This window comes from Ammospiza caudacuta, chromosome 2 (genome assembly GCF_027887145.1).
Source record: "Ammospiza caudacuta isolate bAmmCau1 chromosome 2, bAmmCau1.pri, whole genome shotgun sequence".
Classification (NCBI taxonomy): Eukaryota; Metazoa; Chordata; class Aves; order Passeriformes; family Passerellidae; genus Ammospiza; species Ammospiza caudacuta.
The window spans coordinates 94,852,059-94,865,532 of NC_080594.1; the positions used below are offsets into that span (position 1 = coordinate 94,852,059).

At 40.3% G+C, this 13,474-nt stretch overlaps 1 protein-coding gene across 5 annotated transcripts in view; it reads right to left on the minus strand.

Moving 5' to 3' along the window:
- Nucleotides 1–13,474, minus strand: part of TMCO3 (transmembrane and coiled-coil domains 3) — a 36,981-nt gene that overhangs the window by 21,742 nt on the left and 1,765 nt on the right. For all 5 annotated transcript variants that reach the window (XR_009276021.1, XR_009276018.1, XR_009276020.1 and 2 more), the window contains exons 3-7: nt 10,538–11,080; nt 5,855–6,034; nt 4,003–4,194; nt 3,086–3,214; nt 7–99 (exon numbers count right to left, since the gene is read on the minus strand). Coding sequence is in view for 1 of the 5 variants with exons in the window: in XM_058825456.1 (XP_058681439.1) it covers nt 7–99; nt 3,086–3,214; nt 4,003–4,194; nt 5,855–6,034; nt 10,538–10,984 (1,041 nt within the window). In the remaining 4 variants the exon portion in view is untranslated. The remainder of the gene's footprint in view (nt 1–6; nt 100–3,085; nt 3,215–4,002; nt 4,195–5,854; nt 6,035–10,537; nt 11,081–13,474) is intronic.

Genomic DNA, 13,474 nt, shown 5'->3' on the forward strand with positions numbered 1-13,474 from the left:
AAATACCTTTCTTAATCTTTCAGGAGAAAATTCCAGACCAACTAGAAAGAGAGTGAAGAATACACCAAACTCTCCTAATGTCTCCACCTGTACAATAGACTTAGGAAAAAAAAAAAAGAAAAGAAATCAGTGCACAGCAGTCAACTTATAATACAAAATTATAAATTTTGTATACAATACAAAATTTATACACAATACAAAACTTATACAATATAAATACACTACAAAACAAATTGATTCTCATTACATTTCCATAGGTAGTTCACTTGCTGTTCATATGACATCAGAAATCCCCAGAGCACCTTTATAGTGCAATTTTTCCCATCCCCTGGCTGATACTAGGCAGTAGCTTGGTGGCAGAGTGCTGGTCACCCAATGTGCACATGGGCACTGATCTTGGGAAGGGAATACATCTGATCCAGGTGGCTTGGCTGGCAAGCTGAAGATTTGACATGGAGACTGAACTCTCAGCGGGAGCCTGCAACAAGGGCCAGTGAACTACCAACTTTTGGGATAACCAAGAGCATGAAGATGAAGGCAGAGAGCCTTGTGAATGGTCAGACTGGAAAGTTTCCTTAACAGTAAGCTTTCTTGCTGATTGAAAAAAATAGGCTATGCTTTATGCATGTACTACTAAATCTCCAAGGCTTGCATTCCACAAGCCACTTCTTGCTAGTTATTTTATTGGTCTATTGGTATAATCTTTCTGCTAGACTGTGGCTGCTGTGGTTCTCCATCCTACAGGCTCCATGCATCCATCTCTCAGACCAGCACAATTACCAACCAGCCTTTGTGCAACAGAGAGAAGGATCCAACAGCAGAAAAAATGGTGGTGGTCTTCATCACAACAGAAAAATAGAGATTTTTCTGGCTGGCAACTGGTGTGTACCCTCAGGGTTCTCATGCCAGTTCTGTTCCATAGATACAGACATGTATCAATGATCAGAAGGGAGGAGGTGAACACACCACTCACAAGTTTGCTGCTGATAACAGACTGGGAGGTGCTGTTCACTCTTTTGAGAGACAAGATGCCTTGCAGAGGGATGTAAATACTCTGGAGCATTAGGCAATGATTAATGGGAGGAAATTATTTAACAAATAAATTCAAAAGGCTGGATTCTGACCCTCCTGGGATGGGGTAATGCCAGGCACAAGTATGGATGAGGAGAGGAGTGGCTGAAGAGCAGCCCTGCAGAGAGGGATCTGGGGGTTCTGGTGAACAGCAGGCTCAGTGTGAGACACCAGAGAGCAAAGCCCATCCTGGGGTGCATCAAACAGAGCATCACCAGTCACCCAAAATTATCCTGCTGTGTTCAGTGTTGGTGGGGCCTCACGTGGAGCACTCTGTGCAGTTCTGGGCCCCACCATGGAAGGAGGATGTGAAGGCTCTTGAATGCACCCAGAAGAGGACAAAGCTGGTGGAAGGCTGGAAAGAATGTCCTGTGAGGAACAGCTAAGGACTCTGGGTTTGCCCAGCTTGGAGAAAAGCAGGATGAGGGGCAACCTCATCATTCTCTACAGCTTCCTGAGGAGTGGAGCTGGACAGGGAGGTGCTGAGCTCTTCTTCTCACTGGTTTTCACTGACAGGATGAGTGGAAATGGTTCTAAGCTGCCCAAGGAGAGGTTCAGACTGGACATTAGGAGTGATAAGGTGGTGAAATCCTGGAACACGCTTCCTAAAGAGCTGATTGATGCCCCAAGCTTGTCAGTGTTTAAGAGGCATTTAAGCAATGCCCTTAACAATATACTCTAACTTTTGGTGAGTGCTGAAGTGTTCATGCAATTGACTGGAACAGTCAATTCTATTCTAAAATCCTAGTATTTCTTTTCTATGTATTTACAGGCCAGAGTAGAAGAAAACAAGGTTTATCATCAATTACGGAAGTGAGGATGGAAACCAACTTTTCTGCCAGATTAGAATCTGCCTGCCTTCTCAGGCATTCAACTTTTTTAGGAAATGGCGAAGAGACCAAACAAAAGAGACCCAGTCAACAAGAGTATTATCCAGGTGAATAATGTATAATCACAGCTTCACAAGAAAAAGGCAAGTCACTTAAACTGTCCTTAAGAAACTTCTTTTATATCTGTTCTGACCACATAATCTTTTTCAATGTAAGTATCCTGAAAATTTGTTGTTGGGTTTCTTTCTCATGCCAAGCTTACAGACTTGTTTCTCAGTCTAAGTGATCAAACTTTCCAGACATTTTCAACCCAGAAATTATGTACAGCACAGAGACTGAGATTATTTCATCTCTTCCAATACAAGATCAACAAAATCCTACAATTTCTACTAATCCCTGCTTTTGAGCTCAACAATCATTCTCAACAGAAGCCCATGTAGGGAGCAGATGTTTCAAAGACAGTAAGTTCCAAGTGGTTTCATGGATATCAATGCAGCAGACACATGCAACTCAAGCAGGCATTACTGTGCAGCCCTAGCATGTGTTCTGTTTTGCCTGCTGGCCAATCTGTTAATGCACACCAGAGCCCTTAATGGAAACGTGTCCAGCCAGCCCCAGCTCACAGTTCCACAGCAGCCACTAATCAGGGTACACGTGATGGAGCTAAAAAGGTTCAAAAGAGCTCAGGAATGTGGGCAGGGGACTGGGAAAAGAACAGGGGGACCAGGGTGGATGAAAGCACTACAGAGGTGCAAAATAACTCTCCAGAAAGGCAAGCTATGTTCCTTGGGAAATTATTTGTTTTAAATGCTTCCTCCATTGTCAACACTGACTTTTTGCAAGTTTCTGTATATTTTATGTCATTTAAATAGTTTGGCTCCCAATTGTGATGCTTTATGATTAAAATCAAAAAGAAAGAAAAAAACAATCCACCTGACATAAAACTTTCACAACACACAACCTTCAGTTTTCACTTTCAACACTTGTCATAATTTTATAGGATAAAAAACGATTGAAAACAAAATTATTCAAAGACATAAAATTTGAAGCTCTCCTCTTGTAAAGGTTCAGGTTTGGGAATTTTTTTTTTATTACATTTGAGGCTGGCAATACCATATCCTTTTAAAACTACTTTTAAAGATTTCAATGAATTAAATCAGTCAAGAACTAACTTGCACACTTACCTTGATACTATTTAGTCCTGAGGGTCCTAAGAGTACTCCACAGATGATATATCCAAACATGGTTGGCAATCCTATTGTTGTGCACAGCCAGCCACACGGCAAAGACAACATTCCTATTGTCACAATATCCTAAGAAGGCAAGATTTACAAAGGCATTAATATAAAAGACACATACATTTGGAATAAAATTGAAGACTATTATCTTTCAAAAGACAAGTAGCACTGTAAAATTAAATGTAGACTACTTTGTGTGAAAAGAAAAAAACCCTGTAAATTAACCTCAGTGCTGTTGCAGATGTAAGCACAGCAATTTTTTAGGTGAAGCAGATGAGGTACTGACCTTAAGTAATTGGGGACTTTAAATCAATTTATAAATATTTTAAATATATTACAGAAAGTAGACAATTTCCTGGTTGGAATGATACCTTGCATTTAAACATGGTGAAATAGAATTGTTTTGGGTTTTATAATTAAAACAAAAACCCCAATCCAGTTACTCTATATAAAGCAGAAATACAATCAAACCTCTACCATGTGTATGTATTTTTCAGTATCCCTTTTTTCATCACAAGGCACAACCAGATAAATTCTCTCTACTGACAACATGCAAGTGGCTTATTAAGCACAGCAGTAGCTTTAACACTTTGCAGTCTGAGAGAAGGGACAGTGCCCCAAAGGTGCAACAAGAGAAGCCAAATAAAAACAGAGAGTGGCATCATGATCAGTCTTGTGAAGACAAACCTAAGAGGAGGGAAGACATGGCTGAATCACCATAGTTGGGGGAGTCATGAATGCTGGGGTAACTTCAGACAGACAAATGCTGAAACTATAACTCACTCCAACCAAGTAGCACTGACGTGCAAACTTGTGGCACTAAATCCAAAAGTGAATGACAAGAATGTCTCTAAAATTATTACCTTTATGAAGTGATGATCAGCACGAGGAATGGTTGAGTCTCTGGGCTTAGTAAGGATATACTGATTGTTCTGAGAATCAATAAGCATACTAAGTCCTAAGTCATCTTCTACTTCTCTTTTTGAAGCATTTCTTTTGGAGTTAGCTTCATCTTCTTCCACCCTTAAAACAGCTTCAAAGTTTACACCTCTTACCTTTTCAAAAAAAGAAAACAAATAATCAAACAAACAAAAAAAGGGGAGTCAATTAAGCATATCATAATAACAGAAGGACTATTAGCTGTGCTTGAAGTTTCTACAGAACTTGTTGACACCAACTAAAAATACTGCAGGTTTCTTCTCTAAAAATCTTTCAATCTCTTTATCATGATGTCTTTAAAAGTAACATTTTCTTACCTTGAATAAAATCAATTGGAGATTACGAAGTGATATTCAGTTCACAAAAATCTGAACTAAAGACTGCATTCCAAGTTAAGAAAAGGTCACTATCCTGTAAATTTGAAGGAGATATTATAAGGACTGTTTCTACCTAGTTATTTTCAGGATTTAATTTCTCAGAACAGCAATTCTTGAACACAGGTTGTAGTGCACATTTTTTTAATTTTTTTTTACCTGCTACACTTCACTATTAGGCTATATTTTAATAGAAGCTTGTGTCTTTATCAGAATATTGATTACTGTATTAAAGCTTGTCTGTTGTAAAAGTCCACTGTTTCGTTTATAAAACCGTTCCCTGCAATGACGGAGAAGCACATAGACCTCCAGGCTGCAGTTCACGGTTCCTTTCAGGGATGGAGGCAGCAGCAGCAGAGCAGGAGAGCTCCCGGAGCGGCAGGAGAGCTCCCGGAGCGGCAGGAGAGCTCCCGGAGCGGCAGGAGAGCTCCCGGAGCGGCAGGAGAGCTCCCGCTCGGCCCCGGCGGGGCCGCTCCAGCCGGGCGGGACAGCAGAGGGCGCTGCGCCGCCCGGCCCGGCCCGCCAGGTGCGGCTCCTGCCGCCGGGCGCAGCCGCTCCATCCGCTGCGCACCAAGTGAAAATGCGGCCTCCACTTCCTCTCGGATCGAGCTCAACTACAAAAATACCGAACAAAACCACACACGGCTTGGCTCTCTGCTGCAGAGAAAATGGTTTTGCTTCCTCAGCAGAACTCAAGAGCTATGCTCGCCTCGGGAGTCAACCTGGAAATCAACAAAAATCCCCCAAGAGCAGAAGCCAAATAAACTGTAACCCGTGTTTATGCAACAGGGCCGATTTGGGGAGTCTATCTGAGGATGGAAAAATGAGACACTAGAATAAATTGAGGTATTCCTGGCTCTAGAGACATATAGCCTTACCTGAAGGATACTGTCCCATCATGCAACATAAAAACAAGGATCAGTGCAGGTAGGCCAAGGTACAAAAGGCAGAGGAAGTCAGACATGGAAGAATGTAACACCACAAACACATTTCAGGGCTTTCCTTTGAAAAATATCTCTTTTCCCAGACTGTGAAAACCAACAGCAACGATTCTTGCTCTGCCACAACTTTGTCAAGAAAATTAAAAAGTGAACATGGTAACTCCATATCCTGCAAGTCCAACCATCACAGTTCCCACCACCACAGAGATGTCACATCTATCACAGGCTGTATCACTCAGATGTACCACACTTGGACTTGTCAAAGTGGCAGCTGCAGGGAGCACCTTCAAATCAAAACCACGGAAATCACTAGCAAAAAGGAGCAATCACTCCTGTTTGCTCACTCTTTAACAATCACTAAAATCCTAACAACTATATGACACAAGAGAAACACACAGGGCAAACATCAACTATAAATAAATGCACTCCAATGAAATGACTAAGTCTAAAGCATCACTTACAGATTTGTTGTCATCAAAGGCATGCTCTTCTATTTCCTCTTCCAATCTATCAGCTGCCTTCCTGACATCTTCCAGAATTTCATCAAGCATTGACAGGCTTTTGTTTTGGTGCTGCATGTTCTTAAGGGCTTCAACCTGGTGTTTCTCTGCTGCTAGGAGTTCAACATATTCCATTTCTTCCTGTTGAATTTTACAACACAGATAAAGTGTTGGCAGGCCTTTGAGCAGAAAAAACATTTGACATAAATGTGTGCTTCTTTTGACACAAAACATTTTATCAATGGAATTGCAAAAGCTATATAAACATCATGAAGATATTTAAAGATTGATTTTTCTTGGGCCAATTTTCATTGGGTAAGTGGGCAAAAACCAAAACAACCAAACAAAATATCCACCAATAGCCTTTTCTATTACATTAAACAGCAGACCTTCCCCAAGGTTATGATCCAGAAAATACAAGAAAGGATTTACTTTGAGAAACCCTAGGAAACAATTCAGAGCCAAATAAAGTTTAGAACTTCATGCTTTTGAAGTGAAGCATAATACCCTGAAAGCATAGCTATACTATCTACAACAAACAAACAAATTAGATGTAAAGCACAATGAACCTTAATTTTATAAGCCCTTTTATAAACATAGGAAAAGGTCTGTTTATGGTATTCAAAAATTACAGTAACTGTGGAAACAGGAAGAAAAAAAGAGCTGGGGTAGAGATGAGCAGCCAATCACTCTAGCCAAGCTTCCTGTTCACGTTTCCCAAAAAGCACTTTTCCAATCAGAATTAAAACATGTGACTTTTCACCCTATTTCAGTTTGGGTCTCTTATCAACTTGCAGTGACAACTTCTGACATTACTAGGTTTCTGAAGTAAAAAGAGAAAATATGCTGATATGGTTTGATATGGTGTGAAAATATTTCAGTAATTTCCCTGACAAAGTTATGATGTTTCAGGTTCAAAAAGATAACTAAAAAGCTTAATTTCCTAACAACTGGGTCTAACACCTTTTACAGTTACCATGACAGTAACCAAACAGAATACTTTGTGTATTGACAGAGAACAACTTGAGGGTTTTGGGGGGAAAAGATTCTTTCCTTTACATGCCTCTATTTTTCTAAAGATTGTTGAAAGAGCAGCTATATGGAAACACACACAAGGACAGGGCTCCTTTCAGTTAGATTCTGGATGCTGAGAATACCTGGATGACAGAGATCCTTCTTCTGCTCTTTTAAACAGCCAATATTATTAAAAAGAAAAAATAAAAAAACAGGCAAAAAAATGCCATCTATAGGCCTGACTCAATTCTCAGAAAACACAAGTTGCTGTCTCCAGATGCCCTGCCCCTGCCATGCCCAGTTAGAAATCAGAGAACACAGATCTCCCATAGGTTGAGTGTTTTATCTGCCTACCCTCCAGGGATGTCTTCAATAACCTGAGCTTATTAAATGGTCCTAAACACCTATGCTTCAATAACTAGACTGTCTCCTCCTCCACACATTTGCAGATGGACATTTTTCCCCTTGGAACCCACAAGAACATGCACATAGTTCAGTCAATTCCTTGATGCCAAGAGAAGAATATGTTCAGTACAACCAGTAACTGCAGCCAAAGCCGTCTGAAATGCTGACAGTCGGATGAATGCCTCTGGTTGTGAGGAAACCACAATACTGGTGTCTGATGGTTTTTAGAACTATCACGGTTACATCCTCATGGTCAAAGTTACCCAGAGCCCAAAATAACTGGAGCTGGGAAGAATGTAACTATTAATGTGTTTGGCTCAATGTCAACAATTAGTTCTTATGCAACACGTAAGTAGGAGACACAGTCATTCTCATACAGCCTCAAGGAAAAACACTTCCTATCTGTAGCTCTCTGCTAGCAGACACAGCTCAAAAGATGTAAGAAACAGCCCCCATATGAGCTGCAGATTCTCTGCTAATTCAGCAACAGCTTAGAACACAAGGTGAAATTGATACTGGTTAAATTCTTTCCCCTCAAAAATGGAAGAGGTTTTGGGTGCAAGGAGCCCATCTCAGTCCTTCCCGTTGGCCAAGACAAACAGGCTGAACAGAGCTAAAGGCAAACTACATAAAAAATAATGGCTAATTTCAAAGAAGTTAACTTTCCCTGAATAGCAAGGTAGAAAAGCTTTGAAAAAATTAGAGTTTAGCTGCAAGTTCCTTCAATTAATGATGATTAAGGTTTTTGTAGTCTATTAAAGTGGCATCTGTTTCCACCAAGAGACAACTGTGATAGCAGTAGACTGGGACAAGCACAGGCAATGGTGCCCACAAAAAGTTAATTCAAACAACCTGCTACCTGCTAAGCAGAAGTGCATCAGAGTACAAACACTGTTCTGCAGCTCAGGCTGGGACTGGAGACACTTGATCACGAGGATAACAAGCAACCTCTTAAGCAAAGTAATACAGATAAGGATTGTGTACTTAATATTGTGCACACCTGAAAACATGAGCAAAATGAAGATCAAGACTTTGGGGCAATGCTGACTCAGAATGCAGAGTTGCTGTTGCTCTCTACTGTGTATTCAGAGACAAAAGCACATGCAGAAGAGGCTGCATCTTTGCAATACTTGCAAGTCATTTTTTTCCACCCATGTCTGATTAGAAGGCATCCAAGAAATTAGATGTTAATTAAAAAAACAGGTGAGATTTTGTTGTTTTTTTCCTTAACTTCCAAACAGGATCCTGGAGCAAAAGAAGGCAGAAACCATCTTCAGTGCTTCTTTCTTACTTCCTCCTGCCCTACACTCTGAATGATCCCACTACATCTTTTCACAGCAGCAGAAGCAGCAAGAAATGCAACAGACACACACACATATCCCAGCACTAATGTCTTCCAAGCATTTCTACTCAATAGAGATAAAATAATAAAGGGAAGAGTCCAGCACCCCCTACATTTATTTGTATTTTCCGTTCATTCACTGTTTAAAAAATAGATGTTCTATGAGTATACCAACAAAATAATCATTACAGTAAAATGAAACTGGGACAAAGTTGGACCTACTGTGTCTTATGAACTAAGAACAAGTCCAAAACATATGTTTCCCATGCCATTTTTATCTTTTGCTTCTCTTTATACAACAACTATAAGGTTAGAACCACAAATACTCTGTTTAAATAACCACATGCATGGCATAAGAAGGAAAGTGCAAAAGATTGCTCACTCAAGTAAATATTTTGAAAATACAAAAAAAGCCTGCACAATCCACTTCAGCAAAAGTAAACTTTTGACAGGACACACCTCTAAAACACATAATTGTACACAAAGGCTTCCTTGTAGAAGAAGAACCATTCTCAAGTTCAAGGATAAATGGACTTCATTATTTTAAAGTAACATTACCAAGATTTAGGTAAATGGGAGAGAAGGTTCTGGAATGCCTCACTGCTGCTATTTTACAAGCTCTGAGAAAGAAAAAAAAGGTGGAAAACCAAGGAAAGCTTATGACAATTTCTATGACATTTCTATGCAGCAGAGGCTGCCACTACCATAAAGTATCACTACACAGTCATATAAAGCAGTTCACTGGAATACATCTAGATCCAATTTATTTCCTATTCAAATTTGCTGTAATCCTGTCTACACTTCCACTGCACAGAATCACTGCACACTGCCAAGTTCACATCCTAATTTCTGCTTCCAACAGCCCATCTTGGCACAATTCACTGGACACCTTTACTGCACATAATTTCTTTCCAACTTCACCTGTCAAGGGCTGCACATTTCTTAGCACAAATGCCCTTCAGAGACTCTCACAACTCAAATGCTAAATGCCAATTACATTTTTATTCCTTCTCTTGCTCCCTTGTGCATGGACAGCCTCTTCTTTTGGAAGACAGAAAATAAAGAAAATTCTTAATACATTCCTCCAGAGGTTGCGGAGAAGAGAAAGGACAAGAGCAATTGAAATACCAAATACATTTAATTGCTTTTTCTCTCAATAGGAGACTTTCAGTACACAGTCCGAGCCCTACCAAGTCCAGAAGACAGTGGCAGATTGTGCTCAACCTAATGAGACACGGGAACTCAAACTTTCCATGAAGTATCTGTGTTCAACTGTTACTCATCTGTGTTTTCTCCTGCCAAAGTTATTTCAGCTAACTCTTTCTTGGAAGCACTGCATTTCAAACCTGCACTTCTTAGGCTAGGAGTGTAATACTGAGTTTAAAAATCTAATCACCTACTGTTCTGCACATCCATTTTACCTGTATCTATATAAACATGGAAACGAAAGGCAGTAAGTCATTTTGTTTTAACTGTGGACTTTGATTGAGCAATTCTCATTTAAAATGGAAAAAAACAGTTAGTATTTGACCATTTGATGGCATTATTTCCACTCAGCTAGTGCCACTGGCCTGTCTAGTGCAACTCTGCTATGAGTACTCATTCACTCTTCTTATTCTTCTCCCTTTAACATTATATTTGCCATAGGTCTTATGGTTACACTTAGCTTTGAGACAAGAACTATTGACTGCCAATAAGTTTTAAGCTCTATACCAGAATTACTTGTAAATTTACTAATGAAAACAAATACTTCATTAAACAGTAAACATTGCAAGTTTTATGTAGATACCCTTTTTTATTAAAACAGACTGAAACTGTGCCATAATAAAGTTAAAATCACAAGTAGAATATGAACCCTCTAGTAACAAACATGGGAAACCAACCTTAATTGCAGCTTCTCTCAAGGCCTCCAGTCTCTGTCTACTGCTTTCTTTCATATTTACAACATCTTTGTAGTCGCCTTGTAGAGCTCTCTGAAGGCCATGAATTGCCTGAAAGACTGAGTTTTCACTTTCATTTAGCTCCTTTTGGAAGATTTCAAAGGTGTGCACCTGAAAAAGTTTCTCTTCGTCAGACAGTCCTGCATCCTTCTCAACTGCTCTTATGGCGTTTTTTAGCTTGTTGAGAACAACGTTCTTTTGGCGAAGAAGACCGGAGAGTTTTCTGCAGCTCTCCAACACCCACTGCTTCCTCTGAGTGATGCCAGCCCCCTTCCCACGGTGCAGCTTGATGGCATGTTTCACCACATCCTCACGTTCTGCAGGGCTGGCTAACGGGCCACAAGGCAGCGAAACCAACGTCCACAGGGAAATAAATCCAGTCGCCTTCATCCTTCACTTTTTACTCCTCTTGGGAGAAAGTGATCATCCACAGCTGCTCAAAGCTTTCTGCTACATGGTTTCTGCATCTCCAGGATGCACAGCAGGCTGCAAGACAGTACCAATCAGTTATCAAACATGGTAATGTTGGGCTGTTAGATCACAGAAATGTAGAAAATAAATCCAAGACTGCTGCCTGCACCACAAGGTTTAACAGAACACACATAGTCTTCTTCACTCAACGTTTATGAAAACCAAGAAACAGTCCAAGCTACTGACAGATTTTTGTTTTTCCCTTGACTATTTCCTAGATAGCATCTTGTTTTAAAAGCAGTGACTGGAAAGCTTAGTCACTTCACATGGTACTCATCTGCACTTCTTACATGAGAGAAAAGCCTTTACAAATAACAGGCCATGATGTCACAGGCTGCATTTCAACCCAGCACTAGAACCCATTATTCTTAGCTGTCAGTAAATCTCCTGTCTCTTCTAAAACCTATCCTAAAACATTGTATCATAATCATTTGTTATTTATAAAGTCTCAGAAGCATTAACAAATTCAACTACAAACATTCAACAAACATAAAAATACAAAACTAACTGAATCAGATTACTTTATAAATCATAATTGTGGAAGAAAGAACAGCAAAACTTCATGGACTTTTGAGTGCTACTGGTTTGGATCAAAAACCTCCTTCACCTAAAAGGCTGTGGGGCCTTGAGGTACTTTACTTCAAAACCTATTAGGGATCTTCAAGATTTTAAAGTAAATTACAAAACCACTAAATCAATTCATTCATAAGTTCATTTCCCAGGAACTACTTGAAGATCTATACCTAAACTGCTGCATTTAATTTTAACACCAAGCAGGATAGAATTTAAAAATTAATTTCCTTCCATCAGAACCTAGAAGGAACACTACTGACATTATTGCACAAAATAACAGTTATATTTTCTTTTAAAAATCCAAACAAACATAAAAACCCTCAAAAAACCCCTCACACCACAAAGTTACACATAATATATAAAATTTTGTACTTGGTATTCTAAAGACTCACATCACACACAACATGTTAACAGATCATCAATACAGCAGGTATTTCCCTAAAAAATTATTTAGTCTTGATCATTGGGCCAGCAGCCTTAATCAGCAACCAGCACATAGACACAGGCATCTGGAAGCAGTCTAAGACAGAATCTTGTTTTCCTACAAGGCAGCAGCAGTCACAACTCCAGCTATCCAAGCCAGCCACCACCAACACATGGAATGAGCTCTGAGCAGCCTGGCCTGGTAGAAGATGTCCCTGCCCACGGCAGAGGGCTCGGAGCCATTGGTCCTTACAGTCCCTTCCAAGCCAGGCCATTCTGTGATTCCATGGCAAGGGAACATGGCAAACACACTCATGCACTACCTTCATTTGTTAAAAGCCCTCCCATCTCTGTTTCAGAGAGAAACGAGAAAATTTGTCTGTGGGTTGGTTTATTTCTTTTTTCAGTGCATGAAATGCAAGCCAAAGTTACTATTCACTGACTGTGGGCTAGGGTTTAATAACACAAAGAGCTAAAACATTTAAAATTAAGAACAGAAAGTGCAATCAAAGTCGCAAAAGCATATTACATCACTATAATCTCAATAAAATAATAAAGTACAAACATTTCAGAACTTCGATAAAGCTGGGCCTTACTACTTTTAAGGAATCAGGAAAATAACAATCCTCACAGTCTGGCAAAGTTCTAGAGTGAAATTTAAGGAAATATTTCTTCATATATACAAACTAATGCTCTTCCACTTTAGTAGACTTGGGACAGAGATTTTATTAAATATATATTACAAACTATTTCTGCAAGAAAGAAGGAGAATAAAACACCCAGTGTATATCCAAGACGAGTAAAAGACTGCATGTCTTATGTGGTATGTCAAACCACATAACTAAATTTTGAGCAGAGATTTACACCAGCAAAGTTCACTCTGCTGCGCTGTGCAAATTTAGCACTGTGGTTCACACATGGGGACAATTTTGTTTCTGTGCTTTTTACTTGGCTAGCTAAAACTGTTTCGGGGAGCGACACCTGGGGCAGAGCTCAAAAGCTCGCAAGGGAATAAAGATCTCACGTATACCAAAATGAATGATGTGATGCTGAGCACAAAAAAAAAAAAAAACCAAAAAACCAAACTAAGGCAAAAAAACTAATACTCCTCTCTCCATTCACCGCCAGTCAGTATCAAATCGGAGGGAAAGTCCTTATTTAAGCAGCGTTTGCTTCCTGCTGGATTGCAGCTCATCTTCCTCCTTTTTCCTTCCTGAACACGACACTGTAGCACCAGATTTCATCAAGCTGGGAATGCCGGACCCTGCCTCCAGACCCCTCTTGCGGGAACGTCTGTGGGTTCGCCTCCCCTCGCCCCTCTCCCAGTGCCAGCTCCTCCCGGGAGCCGCAGGCCGGCCGGGGCCGGGGCCGGGGCCGTGCCCGCCGGGCACCTCCGCCCCGGTGCGCTCGCAC